The 21830-nt window shown below is 34.7% G+C and overlaps 1 protein-coding gene across 2 annotated transcripts; it reads left to right on the top strand.

The window, feature by feature from the left end:
* On the top strand, nucleotides 3220–21587 carry LOC18594767. 2 transcript variants are annotated; one of them, XM_018125132.1, is made up of 14 exons: nucleotides 3220–3304; nucleotides 3470–4607; nucleotides 4708–5440; nucleotides 5733–6228; nucleotides 7488–7639; nucleotides 7715–11137; nucleotides 11259–11471; nucleotides 12757–12960; nucleotides 13102–13305; nucleotides 14876–15034; nucleotides 17147–17497; nucleotides 18065–18500; nucleotides 19315–19405; nucleotides 20545–21587. In XM_018125132.1, the coding sequence occupies exons 1-14, from the start codon at nucleotides 3271–3273 to the stop codon at nucleotides 20747–20749; spliced, it is 7839 nt and encodes a 2612-aa protein (XP_017980621.1). In that variant the 5' UTR covers nucleotides 3220–3270; the 3' UTR covers nucleotides 20750–21587. The 2 variants fall into 2 exon arrangements, with proteins under 2 accessions (XP_017980621.1, XP_017980622.1); XM_018125133.1 differs by lacking the exon at nucleotides 14876–15034.

Here is a 21830-nt window from a genome sequence, read left to right as displayed (position 1 = left end):
ATATCAGCATGGCTTTTCTAGAACTTTGCTCAGATTAGGTTAGCAGTTCTAGTGTTGAAGTCAAGAAGCATACACTCCTCTGTCTCTCTCTCTCTCTCTCTCTCACACAGTTGTTTTTATTATATCTTGGGATTTGGGTGTTTGACAATTAAGGAGCATGAATGAAGGTGAAGTTGTCTTGAATTTTACATTAGTAGAAAAAAAAATTGACAAATAAATATCTTCCTTCACTTATAATTATGTTTTTAAGATTGAAAAGGTGAGTTGGTAACAAAGTTAGTGTGTTAGGTATGAAAATCTAGAGAACATTGAAGGTTTAACTTTGGATATAGAAAAGGGCAAGTTGGGGTGGGGAGAGTGTTCTGCAGTCATGTGATTGGCATTTGACATTTTGCTTTTCATCCCAAAATTTTTATTTTGGATTGTTCTAATTAAAAGAAATTGTTTTTGGGTTAGGTTAGATTGAGACATTAGATACCAATTGCTAGGACCCCTTTGTGCTTATCATCCAATAAAGCATATGATCAAAAGATAATTTGAGTTGAATATTGAATTTAAAGACAAACTAATATGATCACAAAGGCTTGGCTTTAAGTAGGTGCTAGAAGCTTCAAGATTTTCATTTTATTTACAAAACTTTTTAATGAACATCAAGAAAATAGACTAGACCATAGCTTTCTTTTGTTTTGTAAGGATCGACTAGACAATTACTTTAAATAATTGTTTACTTTAATTTTTTTTTTAAAGAGAAATTGATCTGTCCAATTAGTGAACTTAAGAATCGTGGTAGTTAGCAATTGAGCTAGATTTTTTATTAAAAGAGCCTTAAAAGGTATTCACGTCATCCTTGTGCAACATGTTTTGTCATCTAACTACAATGTATTCTGTGATATAATAGTAGATATAACAGTAGGTAATAGTATTGTACAATAGCTTAAATAGGCATAATAGTAGATATAACAGTAGGTAATAGTATTGTACAATAGCTTAAATAGGTAGGCAATTTGGCAAGAAATATTGGATGAAACTTGAGAAGGTGTATACCAATTGAATACTTCACTGTTGTGACTACGAAGAGCCCAAAGGTGGCCCCGTGGTGTCGTTCACTAGAGTGTAGGGGTCACGACTCACGAGGCATTGTTCCCTGGAATGAACGAAACAACTATGGGGCTTGCGTGATAGCAACGCAACAACTACTCTAAATTCTTACAAGTAAAATTTGTTTGATCAAATGCTGCCTTTCACCCCCAGTAAGCAATGCATCTGGCTGTGAACCTGGTCCCCCCGGGATTTGGTCTGCTGCATTTGTAGCTTGGTCTTCACCAATTAAGCACCAATTTTCTCTCTCTCTTTCTCTCTTTCTATCCGTCTTGGACCACATGGATTCCCTTGATATTTTTTAGTTTGATTCAAAGGAAAAATGCTATTCAGACCGTACCTGAATATTTAATTTATTAATTGATATATAATTTTTATTTTAAAAATAAAATTTAAATATTTTTCTCCAAATATATATATATATATAAAATACTATTCAAGCCGAATGATTGAGGTCAAAAAATAATGACGGTTTAAAGTTAAGTTTCTTGGACTAATCTAGAAAAAGAGTAAATTATTTTTTAATCACTTAACTTTCTAAATTTTTTTATTTTAATCATCCAACTTTGAAAATGTAACGTTTTGATTATTAGCGTTTATAAATTTTATTATTTTTGTTTACTTAAACTTTAAAGATAATGAAACCCTCAAATGGTTTTTCACCTCATCGTACCTTAATTGGCTGGTATGCCCATGTCATTAGTTCTACTGTGTGGTAATATATTTTATTTTTATTTTTATTTTTTATTACACAAATAAATATGATCATGTGACAAAGCATTTGATGTGAATACATCATTAAATTAAGATATAACGGTATGGAATGTTATGTAGACGGTCCGTTATTTTTTTAATAACTAAGTGACTAAATTAATCACACTTATAAATTTTAGTGATCAAAATATTATTTTTTAAAATTAATTAAGTGATCAAAAAAAAAAAAAATCAAACACTCTATTTCCATTTTTGGTCTTGAAATGAGAATATACAAAAGGGCGTTTGCTTTGGGGTGTAATCTGTTTGGTGGTGAGTTGGGCTTAGTGACAGCCCATTTGCCCTTTGCCATTGGGATCGATCGTAATCATCGAATTTAATCTCAAACTTAATGCTAAATACAAGAAAAAGTTTGCAATAAATAATCTTTATTGTGATGAATTTGTTCTTAATTATAATAAATTTAGGTAAGGAACTGGTTTTACTAGTGATTGTAAATTGTTTTTTATCCTAATTTTTCATTGTAGACTCTTTAAATTGTTAACTAATTATTTATGATTGTGAAAAGTCACTCCACTTGAATTTGTTATTTGGGCAAACTCCTTTGGGTTAATACCCATGCTTGCTGAAAAATTGATAAAAAAATAAAAAAAATTGTCGAAAACCATTCTAAGCAATTAAAATGTAAACTACACATTTTTTTAAAGAAATAATTTAGCTTTAATTTAATTTTTTAAAAAATATTTTGATTTGTATCTAAATATACTTTTTACCTTTTCCTTGCAAAAAAAAAAAAAAAACTAGTAATGAAACTAACAACAAAATGAAGTTCTATTTTTAAACAAATTATTTAAATAATTATCAAAATTAGTTATTTTCAAATAAATATATCACGAGCTTATATTTTCAATTCAAAACCCGTCTTATTAGGTAGAGTAAAGCCATTACTTACAAACCCAATACCTCTTTCATCTCTTATTCTACTCCACCTAATTTTGCAATATAATTTTTGAAATGGCTCTTTCACTCGTAGAGGATAGAAACTCACTTTGGTCTGGATCTACTTCGACTCTAGCATCACATATGAGAACTTTCACATCAATGAAAATTTAAGTAAATTTTGATACCACTTGTCATGAGTCCTCGATGTTTAAATTTAAAGTTGTTTGCGACTTTTCCGTATAATTTGAAAAATTTTGTTTTCAGAAAAAAGAAAGGGGCAACAAAGTGAGAGAATTTAAGAAATTTAATTGGGCCCAGATTATTTTCTCCCATTAATCTCATTGGGCCTTTCTAAACCTAAAAGATACAAATAAAGCCCAACTAGAAATACCGGCCCGCCCGAAATCAAAAACCCTCTCTTTCTTAAACCCTCCGACTTGGCTATTTGAGTGTGGGAGAGGCAAAACGGTTTGGTTGATTTAACGGCTTGGTTTTTCAGTTTTCACTTGCCCTTCAATGGAGGAATGCATCTTTGCTTCTGATAACCAAGGTATATCATCTGTTCTGTTTATCACTTTTTTTTTTCTGGGTTTTGTTTAGTTCTTGCTCCGTTATTACTATAATTTAATGTCTATAAAAACTGGGTTTTTCTGATAAAGAAATTTGGTTTCCATAATTATCATTATTTATTTATTTGGGTATTGTTTTGTTGCAGTGATGGAGGGCGACAATGATACTGAAAGTGAGTTTGAGGGAGAGGAAGAGGAGGGAGTCCCAAAAACAATTGTTTTCGAATCTTCCCGCTCAGCTAAGTTGAAGGACTTATTGCATAAGATTAATTCTATCGAAATCAAATTGTTTTCAGATGCTACCAAAGATTTTGTTAAGTTGCTCAAAACTGATGCTGGAGCTGAATTGCTTCATCTTTATATTGAAACTTCTCCTTCCTTGTCGGAGCTTCTAGAAGCTTGGAAGCTTCGACAGGGGAAACCTGGAATGTCCTATGTATTGTCATTGATTTCGGCTATTTTAAGTCACCCTGAAGGGAGAAGATATAATGATAAATTGGGTGTGAGTAGGGTGCTTGACAAGTTTGCTAGATTGATTGTTGATGAAAAGTTGGAGGATGTTTATAGGGAATTGAATACTAAAGATGGGAAGCGTCAAAATGCTGCACTTTTGTTGATGGGTTCCGTTGTTAGGCGTGGCTCAGGGTTGGCCTCTGAGGTTGCCAAGAAATTTGATTTTAAACTCCAGGGGTTTTCCAAACTTTCTGAGTACAAAAAAAGAAAGCAGATTGATAAGAAGAAACATTCGACTAGAAAGTCATTTGTTGGGTTTGCTATGTCGTTTTTGGAGATGGGGAAGCCGGGGTTATTGAGGTGGGTGTTGCAACAGAGGGAAATGTATTCTGGTGTATTGAGAGGCCTTGGGAATGATGATGACGAAACGGTTACATATATATTGTCTACACTGTGTGATAGGGTACTCACAGAAGAGTCATTAGTGCCCCCTGGTCTTAGGAGTGTTCTCTTTGGCAGTGTTACATTGGAACAGCTGGTGAACATTTCTGGAAGGCAGAATCGTGGGGTTGCTGTGGAGTTGGCATATCGCGTTCTTGTTATGGTTTGCACAGATCCTTCTAATGGTTTGATGCCTGATTTTGAGAGAAAACCTAATCCATTAAAGGGTAATCCAAAAAGATTATTGGGGGTCATGAAAAAGCTAAAAGCTACAGAGATTGGCTATCATAAGGACTTACTTTTGGCTACTCTTAGGGGGAGACCATCCTTGGGTGCAGCTTATATGGATGAGTTCCCATACAGTGTTGAAGATCATGCATCGCCTACTTGGTCAGTTTTCATATCACTTTCATAAGATCCTCCCTTTTATCCTTGTTAATACTATTTCCTATATTACTGTATGTGTTCATGATAATTGAAGCACTTGCAGGGTTTCTACTGTTTCTCTGGCAGCAAGCTTGATTTCCTCAGTGGCCATGGGAAATCCATTTGGTTTCCTTGATGCTAAGTCTCATGATCCACCTTCCTTTGATAGTGTAGACGTGCAAAATATCATTAATTGCATATGTCCTCATCCACTCAGCAGATCTGTAGTCACCAAGGGTTTGCTTCACTCTGATTTTCTTGTGAAGCATGGAGCCTTAAGGCTTCTTTTGGAGGCATTGAAGTTGTTAGATTCCTTCATCAGTTCTTTGAACAACATTTTTTTGGTGAGAAATCAGATGATGCAAAGTTGGGCACTGGTGAAGCAAGATATTCAGAATGAGGTTCGAACTTTGCTCCCTGATACACAGGTCTTGTTGACATTACTTTCTTCGCTAGGTACCAACAATAGAACTCCAAAGTCTTCTTTGAAGAGGAAATTTGGTTTAGAAAAATTTCCAGACAACAGTAGTTTAAAGAAATTAAAAGCTGGTGTTTTGAAGGAGGACTCAGACATTATTGTAGGTGGGATAAGCTCTGTTCCTGACGTTGCTCTGCCTGATGATCATGACGTGGTTGCAGATGCACATGTGACAGATGAGTTGGACATTGAAAAGGAATTTTTGAATGTCATTTCAGACATTTGGGGTTTAGACCTATGCTCTAGCCCTGTTATGGAATTAAAAGATGTGGAGATGTACTTCTACTCTAAGCTTCTTGATGCTCTCAAGATATATCTTGTAAGTTTCAATTCTTAGAATATGTATCTTCTAATTTCCAATTTGTAGAACCTTGTTTGTGAGATCGGTCACCAAGATCCATGGTTTCAACTGGCGGAGCAAACATTCTCATGGATGTTTAATTTGCTTAGTAGCATTCTTTTGGATAATGAAGTTTCTAGCCAAGGCACCAAATGAGTGACATGAATTTTTGAGGAAAACTTGTAGCTTATCATTTTTCTTTTGAATTTTGAAGTAAATAATCTCTATTGTAATTTTATTCTAAAATAGAATTTTGTTTTACTTTGTGCAGCGGACTGTACCAACTGTACTAGAGGGATCATTTGACTTCTTCATGAATCTTGTGAACAGTCCATTAGCATTACCAATAGATCTGCAGCGCTCTCTTCTGGCTTTGCTAATTGAATATATAGGATGGTCTCCAGGGAATGGAAAATCCAATAGAATCCCATTACTGATGTACAAGCATCTGCATACGTTCATTAACTTGCTAATACTTTCACCAAATAGTGACATAAAGAATCAAGCTTATAATCTGGCAAGAGCAGCAATGCTGAGTACTGGTGCATTTGACAGAAACCCATATGAAATTGGTGCATGGTTCTTATTTTTGCCAGGTTATAGGAGAAATAAATTGTCTGTTGAGGTGCAAGGAGTAGAAGTGCTGCAGAGCCTGTCTCAAGTTGTTGTCTCATTCTTGGGTGACGCAATTTCCACCATTGGAAATAATCTGTTCAAACATTGGGATATTGTTAGGCAATATATATCCCGCTTAAAAGGCTTTAAAGGTAGCTAGTGATTTATATGCTTTTTTGACCTTATCTTGTTATATATGCATACCTAACTTTGTAAATTGAATATGTGCTTACTAGTTACAAGTACTCCCTCTATCCAATTTTCTTTGTCCAGCTTTCTGTGTTGGAATGTTCCAAAATTGCATCCTCTTCCCATTTTTGGACACCCAATGCTCATACTGTATTCCAAATTTTGTTTTTCACAATTTTTAATATTACTGTTTGGTATTAAAGGCGTTTAACATCAATGTTATAAAAAATTTTAAAATTTCAATGTAAAATACACTAGAGTTAAGGCTTTTTTTCTTATCTTTATGAAATCCAAATGGTAGAAACAACAAGGGACGGGGGAATATTGTATATTTATGCTTTTACTAATAGCTGCATTAATTTTCAATGTTTATATTGCTTTAAGCTGTTTGACATTGAGATTGCTTGTTGAAATATTGAATGATCTGCAATCAAATGGAGAATATTTGCTTCCCTATCTCTTCCAATGTTTCAAAAATATGATGAGAACAAAGCTGGTCCCTGTTTGAGCCATTTCAAGATTTATAACTGATGCTGTGAGCTTAAATCTATCTTTTCCTTTTATGTTAAATATTTGTCCACATGAACATTTTTGTAGCTTGTGGCGTTACAAAGTAAATAGATAATGGACAACTTTATGCATGACTCATTCTTTGCCTTAATAGTTTGTTATTGCTCTTTCTGTTCTGAGTTATTCTTAACTTTTAACTCAGTGCAAAGTATCCCTTCTTGCTATTCACTGTAATTGACAACTACTTTAAAACCAAGATCAGCTTGTATGACCAGATCACTGTTGCTGCATTGTTATCTTCTTTATTTTGGGCAGTAACAGCTTATGTGAGGTTGATGAAGCTGTTACTTTTATTGCAAAAGCATGCTACTCTTTGGATCTGGGTAGCAATATTTTCTAACAAGCTTAGCTGAAAATTGGTTCTAACATGTTTGGTGTTTAAAAATCTCATATACTCAACATATCAAGAATCTGATATGAGTTTAAGTCATTAGATGTTTTAAGTCTGTCAGATTTTCCGTCAATTGACATAGTTTCAGTGATGAATAACTTATGGTGACTTTGCTAATGATTTAGAGAGTAAATCTTGTTCTCTAAAAAATCTAAAATAAGTGGGGAAGAGATTGTGGTCTGTGGTTCAAGATTTTTCTGTCTGTCAAAAATCATGATGAACAGCAGTATATTTACTGAAGCCACTGCTCATGTTCTGCAGGTATATCCCCTAACTTCAGCCCTCTTATTGTATGTGCCCTGGACAAGTGTAAAAGATTGCTCAATTCCTCATCTGGAACCTTTTCACTATCTGAGAAGTCAATGATATCACTGTATGTGTGCAACACATTGAAGTATCTCCTGCAAACACAGGTACAGATTTTGTGCTTTACCTTATGCTTGAATACTGTCTGTTTCTGATTTTCTAAGATAACTGAATTTTGATAGGTAGATGCGGGATTATTGTCTGATTTAGTTCAAACAGTTTTGTCTGAGGGACTTGGTGATTGCCGTTCCATGGTTTATGATTCTGGGGATCTCTTATGTGAGTGGAGGCCATTGAAGAACTTATTTTACTTCTCACAAAGTGCATGGTATCAGCCACCTCGTTATTTTCTTTCCATTGACAAAAATGCTATCCCTGATGATAGTTCTTTTGCGATTACACTAGGTGAAGTGAAAAAATTTATTGGAAATGAGCAACATGGTGAACTAACTGGAATTGTTAAAGCCTTTTATTCTGCAATGTTATGTGCAACGCCTGAGGATATATTAATCAATTTTCCTTTGGTAATGACTATTTCTCTGAAGCTTGGTGTAGCTGTCCCACTATTGTCATCAATAATATTTAGTGAGCAAAATTTTCTTGTTGGTCTTTCTAATATATGGCCTGAAGTGTTTGTTCCTGGTCTGGAAATGGCTTTTTTAGAGATCCATCAGAAAGGCAAGGATGATGATGAAGGAATGACCTCTAACATTGATTTTGATACGATACAATCAGCTGCTGCAGCGTTTAGTTTGTTTTTGAAGCAGGTGCCCTTTCATGTGCTATTTCCAGCAACTATAAGCATTGATGCCCCTTATTTATCAGAGTCCTCCAAGATACAGGACTTGCTTTTGTCTAAAAGGTCAGATTGGACTAGTGATTGCCCCATTTCCTTTCTGCGCCTTGTGTTATTTTGGTTTTATCGTGTACAATTGTTTTATAGAAACAAACAGTTAAATGAACTGGAACAAGTTTCTGATATTTGTTTGATTATCGTAAAGCACATGTTTTCCCAACTGTTGGCTTTGAAGCCTGATTTTGAGTGTTCAATGAATACTGAAGTTCCTTTGTTAGCAGAAACCATAAGAGAAGTGGGAGAAATTATCTTATGTCATCCGGAAATGATATCATCACTGACCTGTCCATTGAGCTGTAATAAGGAGGTGACAACAGGACTTCTAGGGAATGGTTTAGAGACTTTTCTGAGTTTATCTGGGCAGAGAGTTCGTAAATTAGATCATCATATCCTGGATCTTTTGACTGCAACTTTAGACTTCTACTTGTCTGTTTCGAAAAGCCATTATTCTGTCATTGAAGATGAAGCAAAGAGGACAATTCGGAGGGCTTTCAGTTCTTTGGTACAAAGGCTGTTTCTAGATGTAAAGGACAGGTTTGATGTGTGCAGTGGTAGTGGAGATTTGCAGCCACTTCTCTCATCATTTTGTGCTATACATGCTTTGATTCTATTTATTTCCCCTTTTGAGCTTCTTGAGCTGGGGCATTGGATGTTTAGTAGAATTGATGTGAATAAACTGACAGCCGAAAATTCTCATGTAATGTCTGCTCTGTCTGTTGGTTTTTCTCTGGCTGGAGGTGGTTTTGAAGTTCTTTCCACTTATTTGCAGCAGCCTCTCATAGAGAGAGCTCCATATGATTTCTTATGGCAAGTGGAAGAGAAGACTTTTGATGTTAATATTTTGGAGGATATCTATGTTAAGGTTTGTAAATTTGCCTGTAATTTTAATTTGGATTTTGCTGATATGTGTTTGCTGAGAGCTGTTAATGCTGTGTATAGACAAAAAAGCTCACAGCGTGGTGAACTTCATCCATCAAGTGCAGTAATGTCAAGGGTTTTGATGAGCACTCCAGTAGAAATGGTTTCTCATTGCATTTACAGGACAAGCATTGCAAAAGCTAAACTGTTGCATCTTCTTATTGAGATGAGTCCCCTGCATCTGTCAATCTTTGGGCAATTATTTTTAAGTATCTTAAACAAAGATTTTTTTTCCAATGGCATTTTGATGAAAGAAATCTCTGGTTATGCCCTTTCAGATGACAATTTTATGATGCTTCTTCCTGCTGCTTTATCATTGGTAAATTCAGCTTTTGTGAAATTTGAGAAGCACTTCTACCGGCATTTTAAAAGTATACCATCCTTTTATTCTAGGATGCTATTAAATGGTTTTGTGCATTGGAAAAGCTTTGTGTCTGGAGATATATTTCAGGAGGAGTACAGCGAGTTCTTGCCCTCTTCTTCTCAAGAACTTTTTAATCTGGTTGACGAAAGTCTTCTGGGGAAAGCAATTCATTTGTTGAGATATCACTTTTTCTTAAGTGGAGACTCCTTGAAACTGAAAAAGCGATTGGAACTTTTTAATTCCATTTTCGCATATTCTGTTACACATGAAGAACTGCTTGATTGCGGTGTCTCTGAAATGGATTTTAGTTCAGTTAATAAGTCATTGAACCATATTAATAAAGTTGTTGCCAAAATATCATTCTGCAAGATGCTGTTATTTCCAGAAGATGATAAAGTTCTGTTTCTGCCCAAAGAAGAAGATGGAGGCTTGAGGGAAATCTCGTTAACAATGGGATCTAATAAGGCGGATTCATCAAGAATGCATTTCATGGATGCTTTAGTGGGTGCATGGCAATGGATGGTTAAGAAATTACCTTTAATTCCAGAGTATTCCATATCAATAATAGCAAAGAGTGGGGACTGCTTATGCTTGTACAGATGTTTGGAAGTTTTCATCTTGAGAAATATTCTTCAACTGACCAGAAAAATGCACAGTTATCTAATTCTGTTGCAATCTATTCCTTTTGTAGAACAATTAATGAGATCCACTCTCCTCTACAGATTTGAAGATTCCAAAACACTGGGAATTCTACGAAGCATCCTCATATTGCTGTCAGAGGGAAAATTTTCACGTGTTCTATGTCTTCAAATGTTGCTTGGTCATTCTCAGTTTGCCCCTATGATTCACTCTATCTCTAAATCATCTACCTCAGAGACTGGTACATTTTTCAGGCCTATGTCCAGTATTCTGAGGTTGCTTGTTGTCCCTGATATCACTTCAAATGTGAAGGATGGCAAGGATGATCAGGAAGCAGCTGAGATGTGTGTGAAGCAGCTAGAAATCCTTAAGTTACTTAGAACACTCCTCCTGTCTGGTGCTGCTCAGTCTGATTTTGATTCTAGAAATGATAGTAGTATAAATCTTAAAGAATTGCATTTGTTGCTTCTGTCTTCTTATGGTGCAACACTAAGTGAAATTGACTTGGAGATGTACAGTCTGATAAATGAGATTGAGACCATTGATTCATCAGATTCTAAATATATTGCAGAAATAGATTACCTTTGGGGCAGTGCTGCTATGAAAGTAAGAAAAGAACATGGGCTGGAGCATGGTGCTTCTCGTAATATCATGACTGATATTGAAGCAGCTCAAGAGTGTCGAAAAATTAAGTACAGGGAGAATCTTCCAGTTGACCCCAAAGTATGTGCTGCAACTGTGCTGCACTTTCCGTATGATAGAACTGCTAGCGATAGGCCTTTATCCTTGAACAAGCTTCAATCAGATAATATTAAGGACATGATTAAGGTATACCTTTAGTTACTGTAGTCCATTACTTTGAATTTTGTTCTGTGTCTCCGGCATTTCTATTTCATGTTATGATTCTGCTATAGCACACTGATAATTTTTGTATTTTCAATGTATGCAGCTACATTCTCCTGGTGCTGGAAATATACAACGATATGATCCTGTTTTCATCATGCGCTTTTCAATTCATAGTTTGTCAGCAGGCTATATTGAACCAGTTGAGTTTGCTGGTTTAGGCTTGCTTGCAGTTGCATTTGTTAGCATGTCTTCTCTTGATGTCGGGATGAGAAAATTGGCGTATGAAGTTCTTTCAAGATTCAAGATTTCACTGGAGGTACTGAATTTTGTTGGTATCAGTTAGCGTGCACTTTCGTTATATATGCATTTTCTCTAAATACATTGAAGTTACGGTTATTTAACATCTGTCCCCTTAATAGTTATAGACTAATAGTTGTGTGCTTGTGTTTTGTAAAAATTTTTAAAGGGAGAATAAGTATTAGGGTTTAATAATTTTGTTACTTTTGATCATGAGTGTGTATCCTCTTTGTTTTTGTTAAAATTAGTTGCCTTCAAAGGGTAGTCTTTACAGAAAGGCAGAAAGTGAACCTTGTCAGATGTTTTTGTTTTTCTGGTGATTGAAGTTTGAATTTGGTCCTGCTATTTCAACTTGGTGGTTTTAGGCCCTTTACCCAAATTTTAATGAAATTAATCCATACACTTTTGTTGAAAGTCAATTTAAGGACAATGATAACGGTATTAAAATTCTACCATTACTTTTGGCTACGTGGCATTTTGATTGATTATGTGGCATGCTGACCTAAATTTTTTATGGAGACACGTACATGTTCACACAAAAAAACCTTTTTTTTTAATAAAAAAAACTAAAAGTTTGTTTTTTAGAATCTAAAACAAATATTAATTATTATTTAATTAAAATAAGCATATAATATTTTTAGATTGATTTTTGCCATGTGATCAGAAACTTAATCTGTCTCATCATTGTCATCACCAAAATGCCACATCATGTAAATTAACTGTAAAATTGTAACACTGTTAGCAATTATCCTTAAATCGACTTTTAATAAATGTGTAAGGATTAATTTCATTAAAATTGAGGTAGAGGGGCTAAAACTGCCGAATTGAAATAGTGGAGGGACCAAATTCAAAATTCAACCTTTTTTTGGCTGTGCAGTCTGATGATGTTCACACAATTTGAAACATCTTGCTTCTCACCAAGAAAGACAAAACCATAATTGTTTTGAAAAATAATAAACATAAATTCAACTTATAAACCTTTTCCTTTTAAAAGTAATCTGTCCCTCCTGGTAAGCTTATATTATAAGTTACTCCTTGGCTGGTTCACAATTTGCCTGTTTCAGTTCAATGGTTCCCCAATGCATGAATTTCAGAAAAATTTGAGATTCCCTGTATTGGATAATTCTTTCTGGAAGCAGACTTTGGTGCTTGAATCTAAACTAGCAACTAAGCTGTTAATTGGATTAGATATTATAAATATGGGGATATTATATTTTCCTGACTAATTGTTGTGCATAAGTTTGCTAATTGCATGGAATTTTTAGTGAAGTAATATTTACCCAAAATTCAAATTAATTTTTCAGAGGTGTCAGAGGAAAAAAGATGTTATGCGACTTCACCTGTTGTTGATGTATATGCAAAATGGAATAGAAGAGCCATGGCAAAGAATCCCTTCTGTTATAGCTCTTTTTGCTGCAGAGACATCACTGGTTTTGTTGGATCCTTTGCATGAACATTATTCAACCTTTAATAAGCTTTTGATGAACTCTTCTAGAGTAAATATGAAGGTACTTGTTTATGACCAAGATAAGTTTTGCAAAAAGCCAAAAACCGTTTGTTTAAAAAATGCTTCTTTAAATTGCTTGCCTTTTTCTTGTTATTACTATGTATGGTAGCCAACTCTTTATATGTTTCATTTGTGTTTGCAGCAAATACCCTTGTTCCATGATTTTTTCCAGAGTAGTGCTGTTAACTTTAGAGCACAGAGGCTCTGGATACTTCGCCTAGCCAATGCAGGGCTTAATTTAGAGGATGATGCTTGGTTGTATATCAGGAGCTCTATTTTAGAGACTCTGATGAGTTTTTATGTTTCCCCTCTTTCAGATAATGAGTCAAAAAAACTAATTCTTCAGGTAATATATAGGCTGTTATGATTGGTTGTCTGGTTTTTTATATACTTCTATATCATATTTTCACCAGCCAATTATGTCATTGCCAGTTTCTTGAAAAGGTTGAAATTGTCACTTTTTCTGTAAATTTAATTTTTGTCTCATTATCATCTTATCGCTGATACATTCATACTATATTCTTATTTATAATGTGATTTTAGTCCCTCTATCCCATTATATTTCCTCTTTGAAAGAGCACTAATCATTGATTGGTAGTATATTTAAGTTTTACAATGGAGTAACTTTTTGTTCATTTTGTGCGAAGTTGATGAACAGTTACAGTAATGAAGGGTGTATTGGAGTTTGGTAATTGTGGTTTAGGGTTCTTGAAAGCTTAGGTTTTGTTACATACATCAAAGGGAAAGAAGTATAGAGGGCCAAGACTAGTTGGCAATCCTTAAAGAACTTAAGTGTGGTGAGTGGTGACCGGTGAGGAAACATTAGATTTTGTATTAGTGTGGTAATGGCACAAAGCTTAGGTAGTTAGAATATTGACAATATGGGAAGAATGCTGTAATGGAAATAATTGGGCAACAAGTGATTAAGGTTTAGATGTAGGGCTTTGAAGAGACTAGAGGGAGAAAATTGAGGTAAAAATGAGCCAAAAAATAACTTAAAAGAAGATTTGAGTAAATATTTATATCATATTATTGGGATAAGGGTAAGATTTTGGTGGAGTTCCTTAGGTTCCCCAACAGAATCATATCATGTGTCAATTTAAGTTCAAAGGTTCAAGGTGGGTTTAATGCAAGTCCACAATTTTAATGCTTTACATAGTTTTACTAGGAACTGAAGGAACTCCACCTTTAGCTGATATGATGTGATCTGATGAAAGTTTTCTATTCAAGAAATTCGATGTGGCATGGAGGACACTAGTGAACATTTAAGCTCCCTATGACAGGTTAAGGTTAAAAGAAGGGTTCTTCTTAATGAATGCTAAACTTTAGAAGTCAGCCAATCAATCTAGGTTGCAACATTTCTCCTGCTAGCCACAGATTACTTGTTTTCAGTTGTTCTGGTTTGTTCGACTAAGCATGGAAAAAGTTAATGAGAATAATAGAAATAAAAATAACATTTTGCTCTGTAGATAATGCAAGTCATAGACATCATGGGGCTAGTTGGAACAAATGTGAGGAGAATTAATTTGGAACAGAGGAAATATGTTTCGTTGATGCCGTTTCTGGATTTATGTTGACAGACTCGGGTACATTGATTGGTAAAGTTTTATAACAATTTTGATGTACTGTATTGATCAATTTCAAATACAATCATCTTGTTTGGCCTTTGATTAAATGGAATCACAAATATGTCTCCGAGATTAATATGTAGATGGTTGCTCTATGATTTTTTCTATCCATTTGTTCTTTGGATCTTTATATTCAGATTGCTACCATTGTGACAAACTCAGGTGTCAACTTGGCCCATTATCTTGTGAAACTTTGAAGCTGGTGGTCTGTCATTTCATATATGATATTGAATTTTTGCTTTTTTAATTTTAAATGGTCTTCTTCCATTTATTCATTTTTTTTGGCAGATACTGAAAAAGTCTGTTCAGTTGCATAAAATGGTTCGTTATCTGGTTGAACAGTGCAGTCTGTTTTCATGGTTGTCATCTATTCTCTCAAACTATAGCAGGGTGCTGCTTGGAGATGAAAACAGAATTTTCTTAACTGAGCTGGTTATGGTTATAGAGGTAGTTACCTTTTTCCACTTGATTCTACAAAATGACCTTTGTACTATGATTTTTGGCATCATGTGTTGGAACCTTCTTATGCCTTACAGATTCTAACTGGCCCTTTTCCTTCGAAGGATCTTATTTCCTTAACATTCTAATAGAAGTTTTATTTTCTCCTCAATTCGTGGCATCCCCACTCTGCTTTCTCTCTTTGTTGTCATCATGGGCCTCATTCGTTTAGCTTGATTCGAGGCTGGCATTACTTTTAATGATCACGAAATTTAACTTAATCCACCTACTCTATTATGAATAACTAGGTCTTCTTTCATACTGTAAAGGAGGTTATCATTTAGGCACAGCTTCTTTTAAGCTTTTCTTGATGATATGTCTCTGAAAATTCTGCAATGATCTATAGCAAATTACTTTCTCCAAATTGACATCCCTTGTTGTCATCTCTTGCTTATGCTAAGCATATGTCTGTAAAGTATAAATAGTTCCTCTTTCAGGTTTTGCTCAAATGATTTAATCCAATAATTTGCAAAGGTCTGTTGCCACTTTGGTTGGAGGTGGCAATTTGGGGGCAGGGTGGGTCAGGTTAGGTTTGTGTTGAGTTGTTTTGAGTTTGGGACTTTGGATCATTATGGGTTATGACTTTTCTTTTATGTGTATATATGTGTACATGTGGCAAAATAAAAATTGGAATTGTCAAAATTCTTGGAATTTGGATATGGGATTTTGAAGGCCCAAATTTCTCATTTCAAATGATACCATTTGTGAATTCCTTGATTTTCTTAGGAAGACATAAACTTTTGTTCTCTTTCCTCTTAGATGTAACTTTTATTTTCTTTCACTCTTAACTACAATGACTCATTTTTAAATATGTTTCTTGATCTTTTCATTTTTAATTATGTTTCTTGATCTTTTCAATATTATTACTAACATCTGTACATATTTACAAATCTAATGACACCGATGCAACATGTTTTCTCTATCTTTTTCTTTTTCTATCTCTAACATCATTGTTCTTTTTTTTTTAATACTTATTTTATTTTCTTTATCTCATCAAATTCCAATATTCAAAATTTCAAAATTCCACATCCAAACACACCCTTAAGATCAGGTTTGGATTGTTGGCATTTCAAGTCAGTTCAGATTAGGTCATGTTGGGTTTTGGCCTTTGGGCAGGTTTTTCAGGCTTGGGTCGATTTTTTCCCCATTTTACTTGCATGACTTTTAGATTACAGTTTATCATGTGGCTTATGTACCAATTCAAAATAATTTAATAGCAAGAAAATTATCTAATTGAAGTGTTAGAGTGAAGATGAAATTTACTCTTTGACTCCATCCTCTTAAAACGTTTTTTACTTGATTTACTGAGGTCAATATTTGATAACTTACTTAATACACAATTTATATTTTCTTCAAGGTGATTGGTGTCATTTTATTCCACTCTCTACTATGTGGCTACACCCTTGGACAGAGTAGGTAACCATTTACCTACCTAATTGCTATCCCTAGTGAGTGACACGTAATTCAGATATAGAAGCTGTATCCATGTTGATAATTTAAGTAGACTAATAAGGTTGGGTGAAATTGGTTTTAGATGCAGTTTCTTCAACCCACCTAAACATGACCATGCATTTCTTTAAAGACTTACAATTAGCCATGCAATTTTTTGAGTGCAAACTTTGGAATAGTATCCTAATAAATGAATTAGTGTGTGATTTATGTATTGTGAGGTGAATGTAATTTCTCTATTTCACAATTTATGTGAAATCGATTTCTGATTTAGCAAAATTTCAAGTTTGTCTTTTTAATTTAAACTTAGTGTTTTCATCTTTGTTGTCATTGCTATGAACTATCAGAATTGCTCTATGATGGAAAATAATTCTTAATCAAATGCTATGGTAGGGCCAATGATATGGGTGCTGCTTGGATTCACCATCTTAATATAACTTAAGATAGTCTTTATTTTTTTATTTTTTTGGATAAGCACCTTATTTAAGATGGTTCCAATACTTAAATGCTAATTCATAGTTATATGAACCTTTAATGTCTGATGTGCTCTATGGATATGTTAAATGTTAACTTTAATGCTATATTTACTAATGTTTCTGTTTTTTAATTTAGGTTGTCACCGAGGTTATTTCATCAAAAGATATCACTGAATGGTTGCAAAGCTGTGCCCTTGAACAGCTGATGGAACTTGCATCTCATCTATATAAACTTCTAGTTGGTGGCATGAAGTTGATAAATGAACATGCTGCTTTTGTCAATCCAACTTTACAGATCATCATATCCACACTAAAGATGTCCCAGAAAAGGCAAATGTACCAGCCTCATTTCACCCTATCACTGGAGGGTTTATTTCAAATCTATCGAGCCGTTAATGAGCATGACATTGGAAGATATAGTGGAAATGCAGAGTGTGGGCTTGAAGCTATACTTACGAGCACACCTCCTATTGACATGTTTTGCATGGTTCCTCTCTCTCGCTCTCTCTCTGTTTTTCTACCTCTTTTTGATGAGTATAAATAGTTATGTCTCTACATGTATATGATGTATCATGCCAGAACTTTATAACTGGTGTTTTATAATGTCAACTAGTTTTGTACAATCATCATTTATGCTGATTAAGGCCCCTTAATATTTCTTTTTCTTTAAAATGGAGGACAGGGAAAACATTTTTACTCATACGTTTTGTTGAATAACTCTCAAGCAGCTCTAAAGATAAAAGAGAAGTGGGATTCATTGTTACCTGACATTGCTGCTTATCTATTTGTATCTCATGCGTAATAGTAGGTTCATATATGTCAGAGAAATATATAGCACTCTGTTTAATACTTTGACATTATTGGATTGGACTAATGTGGTTTTTGAGTTTTTTAAATCAATACCTGGCTCAGAAGAAAGAAAGTAGGAAAGAAAAAGAGAAAGGAGTTCTTTCAATCCATATTTTCTTTTGTTACCAATTCTGTTTTATATCCACTATTGTGCTACCTTGTTCCCTTCACTAAACAATAGATTCGCTTTGGATGTATCTTGCAGGATCGAGAGAAGCTCTCAAGTTTTCTTATTTGGGCCACTTCTACTGCCTTAAAGTCCGAGTCTAGAAAAATGTTTCAGTGCAAAGAATCTGGTCTCTATCTCCCAGTAATCTTAGAGGAGGCATCACATGAGGAGTCCTTGACGTTGAAACTATTACGCTGGCTTACTGCTTCTATAATTCATGGGAAGCTTTCTTGGAAATTTAATGATTGGATTGCCAAGTTTTCAGACAGATCAAACTCAAAAACTCTTCAGTCTTTGTTGGAATATGTTCCAAAGGGAGATAAAGAAGGCAACAAAAGTAGCTTTTACTGTGAGGAGATGTTAGCAGCCCAAGTCTTCTATCTCCAGCAGTCTCTTGGCATAAATTGCAGTGCTCTTCCATCAGTCATCTCTGCACTTTGTCTCCTCCTTTGTGATGATTCCAAAGTTGCAGGTATACTAAAATTTGATTAATGTCTTGTCTATATGGCATCATGGATTGAGGGTGGGAATAGGGGTCAAATTAGATTTCAATTTGGTTTATGAAAAGAATCAATTGACATGTTTGTTGCCAACCAATCAGGTTAAATACTCTTCTAATTTATGCTAGATATTATGAACTTTGTAATGGGTGGTGGGATGTTAAACAATTAGTTGGACTCATTTTGGCATTTTATGATGGTAGAAGCTGTTAACAGAATACAAGATCCAGGTGTTCTATGAGCACTGGTGGATGTGTGGCTGGACTGGAAACTTATAGTCCTAAAGATGAATATGATATAATTTATGGACAAGTGGATTGAGACTGACTACAATTATGTGTTCTTTTTTTTTTATTGAACCCAATACTTAATGAATGATAGCCATTGAGCAAAATCATGCTCTTACAATTTGAGATTCCATGTTACTAGTCATTCCCTGTCGCTAGTAAGGCTTCTGAATTAGTTTAAGGATACTCTTGTTTATTTAGAAACATATGTTTTACCCAATGATGCCATTGCCAATTATTTTGGCTCAAGGGATAGACCCTCTCTGCAGGTGTTTGACTTGTATATGCTTGTAATGTTGAACCTCACTGAGCGACTATAGTGGTTCTTAATTGTTATTTTCTTTCCCTGGGGTAAAAATAGTATTTGTACCGATAGCTTTATTAAAAATTTCTTGGGGGAGTCTGTCAATTGCCAAAATAGTTCTTCTGTTTGCAAAAGTGCTTTTATGGAATTCTTTTTTAAATGATTTCTAACTTTTTGTGATTTTGGCTGAATCAGGATTGGACTTCATGCTTGACTTTAGAACTTCAATGGTGACCCTTTGTTCAATGATATGTTGCCCTCCTGAATCATATCCTGCTTGGAGATGGTAATATAGCCCCCATCCCCCATTTTTGGTTTTATGATAATTCTATCAGTGTTTTGTTAAGATGTGATAGTACATTTGGTAGCTGCAATTGAGCTGAGCTGAGTTGATTAATTGGGTCTCGCTTCAGCATATTTGGGGCACCATCAGACTCTAGCTTTTGCTCAAGCTTAAGCTTCATTAATATTCTTTGTATTTGGCTTGTTAGGAATTATCAACGTTGGGCTTGGGTCAAGGTGTCATTCCAGCAATCTTTATTCCTTTTTTTTTCCCTGAAATACAATGGCATAATCCCACTCTGACTTCCAAATTGAAGAGAAAATATATTAGCACAAAAAATCCTAGCCACACAGTATCATATGCCAAGGCTAATTCAAGAAGAATAACAACAAATATGGAGAGATCAGTTAATAAAATGATTCCTACAAACATCATATTTAAGCAGAGAGGAGAACCATAGTTTGTTTAATATGAAAATGAAACAAACTTCAGGTTGCTTGGGCCTGTTTCGTTGGAGAAGCATATCTTTTGTTTTTGCTTAGATTTGGTTAAAGCAGGTGATAAACATAGCTGGAAAGCCTATCATGAAGACCTAGCTTCATTGTAGCCCCAGAAAATACTTAGTCATTCCCCCATGTCAGTTTTAATTGGTGACATCTAAGTGGTCCTCACAGTCGGCTTGGCACCGACTGGTGGAAATTAATTAGAAATATGGGATAGAACCTAGGAATTTCAATTACCTTAGCAGTTTAACATTTCTTTTTTAATGTTAATTTGTGAGTGTTTTTGATTAATCAAATTCACAGCACATGTGAATTTGTGATGTTTGCTACTAGGTTCTTTCCCATGGAAAATACTTGAAAAAAGTCTGAATATATGGTTGTTTGTTCAAAGTAGTAAATTGCCAGAGACAAACATATAATAGATGTATGTATGTATGTATCCTGTAATTTCTTAAGTGTCCCCTCCCCTATCCACCCTCTCCAAAACAAATTAAAAAAGGGGGGTGGGAGTGGGATTGATTGAAGTCTTGATTGATTTTGTTACTACCTATTCCTTGCTTGATCTAGTTAAGTTCATTTGAAATGTGTGCTACTATGCCCTGAGAGAAATTAAAATGCCCTGCTGTACTCTTTATGCAGGTCATTTGACCAGCCGTGGAAGGATCATTCATCTGAATTGACTGATTTGGAGAGGATTGATGAGCTTCATGCCTGCCAAAAACTATTGGTGATGATCTCAAATGTGCTTTGGAGGAAGTCTTCAGATTTTCTGGCTTTATCGCTGCAAGCTGTAGAGAATTGTGGTGTATTGAAATGGGAAAGAAGTATTATAGAGACTGAATGATATCTCAGACAAATTCAATTCCTTTTTGCATTCTAGATTTTTATATGATGCAGCTATGGTGGGAAACCATTAGACCACTGCTCCAACTAAAGTAAAGATGGAAACAACCACCCCAAGTATGGTAAAGCTGAACACTATGGAGCTATGAACCGTCTGAGAAGACTAATAGTGTTGGAAGCAATGCTAGGAACAGCTACAAGGAAATACAGACAGAGTAATTCATGGCCATAAGAGTACAGATGTTGGAACCAAGTAGCAGCATGGAAACTGTGGCTATCTTTTATGGAAGGTTGTGGAGTTATGGGGATTATGGTGAAGAGTGATGCAGACGGGGTGACATGAAAACTGATCAGTGGAATCTTTGGACTTTGGTTACTTCTATCTGCTTGCGTCAATGGCCAAGACCTTCAGGAGTCTCTGCATTGCTCTTGGAAAGGCATTCTGCAGCAGGCCAATTAGCGAAACATAGCACGGCTACTGAGGTTTGTGATGAAGCCAGGTGCCACCATTCTTTATAAAGGTATTAGGCAAGGATGCGTTCGGCTTAAATTTGACTTGCTGCAATAATGTTGCTTGAAGTGAATAAACTAGCATGGCATGTGTAATCAAATATCTAATTAGGATCCAAAATTTTGGAAAAAATATATTAGTCTCAATGGACTCCTTTTACATTTTAATTAGTAGGTCAGTTATTTGATCGATTTGATTAGTTTTTTCGAATGCCGATAGTCGATCGATTAAATCGATCTAATTGAATTTTTAATTAAAAATAAATAGATTGAACTGAGTTGATCAAATTTGGTTGGTTAGGTCAATTTATTCAGTTTTGATCTACTAATACTTTCTTCTAGACTACTAGAGATTCGGGTATTCATAATTGATGTTATTGAGTTACTCTGAAATCAAAATAGAAAAATATAATTTTGTAAAATTCAAAATGAAGTATTTTAGGTTGATTTAAATTGCAATTTAAATTCTTTCCAAACCTTTTTAAATAAATAATCAAAATTTAATATTACATGACTTTTATAGTTATAAAATAACTTAAACGTTTCAAATGAAAAAAGTTATTTACTTGCAT

The sequence above is a fragment of the Theobroma cacao genome, chromosome 7 (assembly GCF_000208745.1).
Source record: "Theobroma cacao cultivar B97-61/B2 chromosome 7, Criollo_cocoa_genome_V2, whole genome shotgun sequence".
Lineage (NCBI taxonomy): Eukaryota > Viridiplantae > Streptophyta > Magnoliopsida > Malvales > Malvaceae > Theobroma > Theobroma cacao.
Note: the sequence above shows the minus strand (reverse complement) of the source record. Positions and strands in the feature narration are given on the sequence as shown.

Bases quoted from the DNA above. Each gene is read 5' to 3' on its own strand.
- LOC18594767 (XM_018125132.1), top strand. From the start codon at position 3,271: ATGGAGGAATGCATCTTTGCTTCTGATAACCAAG. The intron at 5,441-5,732 runs GTAAGTTTCAAT...TACTTTGTGCAG, and splicing joins ATGCTCTCAAGATATATCTT to CGGACTGTACCAACTGTACT. The intron at 13,306-14,875 runs GTAATATATAGG...TTTTTTTGGCAG, and splicing joins CAAAAAAACTAATTCTTCAG to ATACTGAAAAAGTCTGTTCA.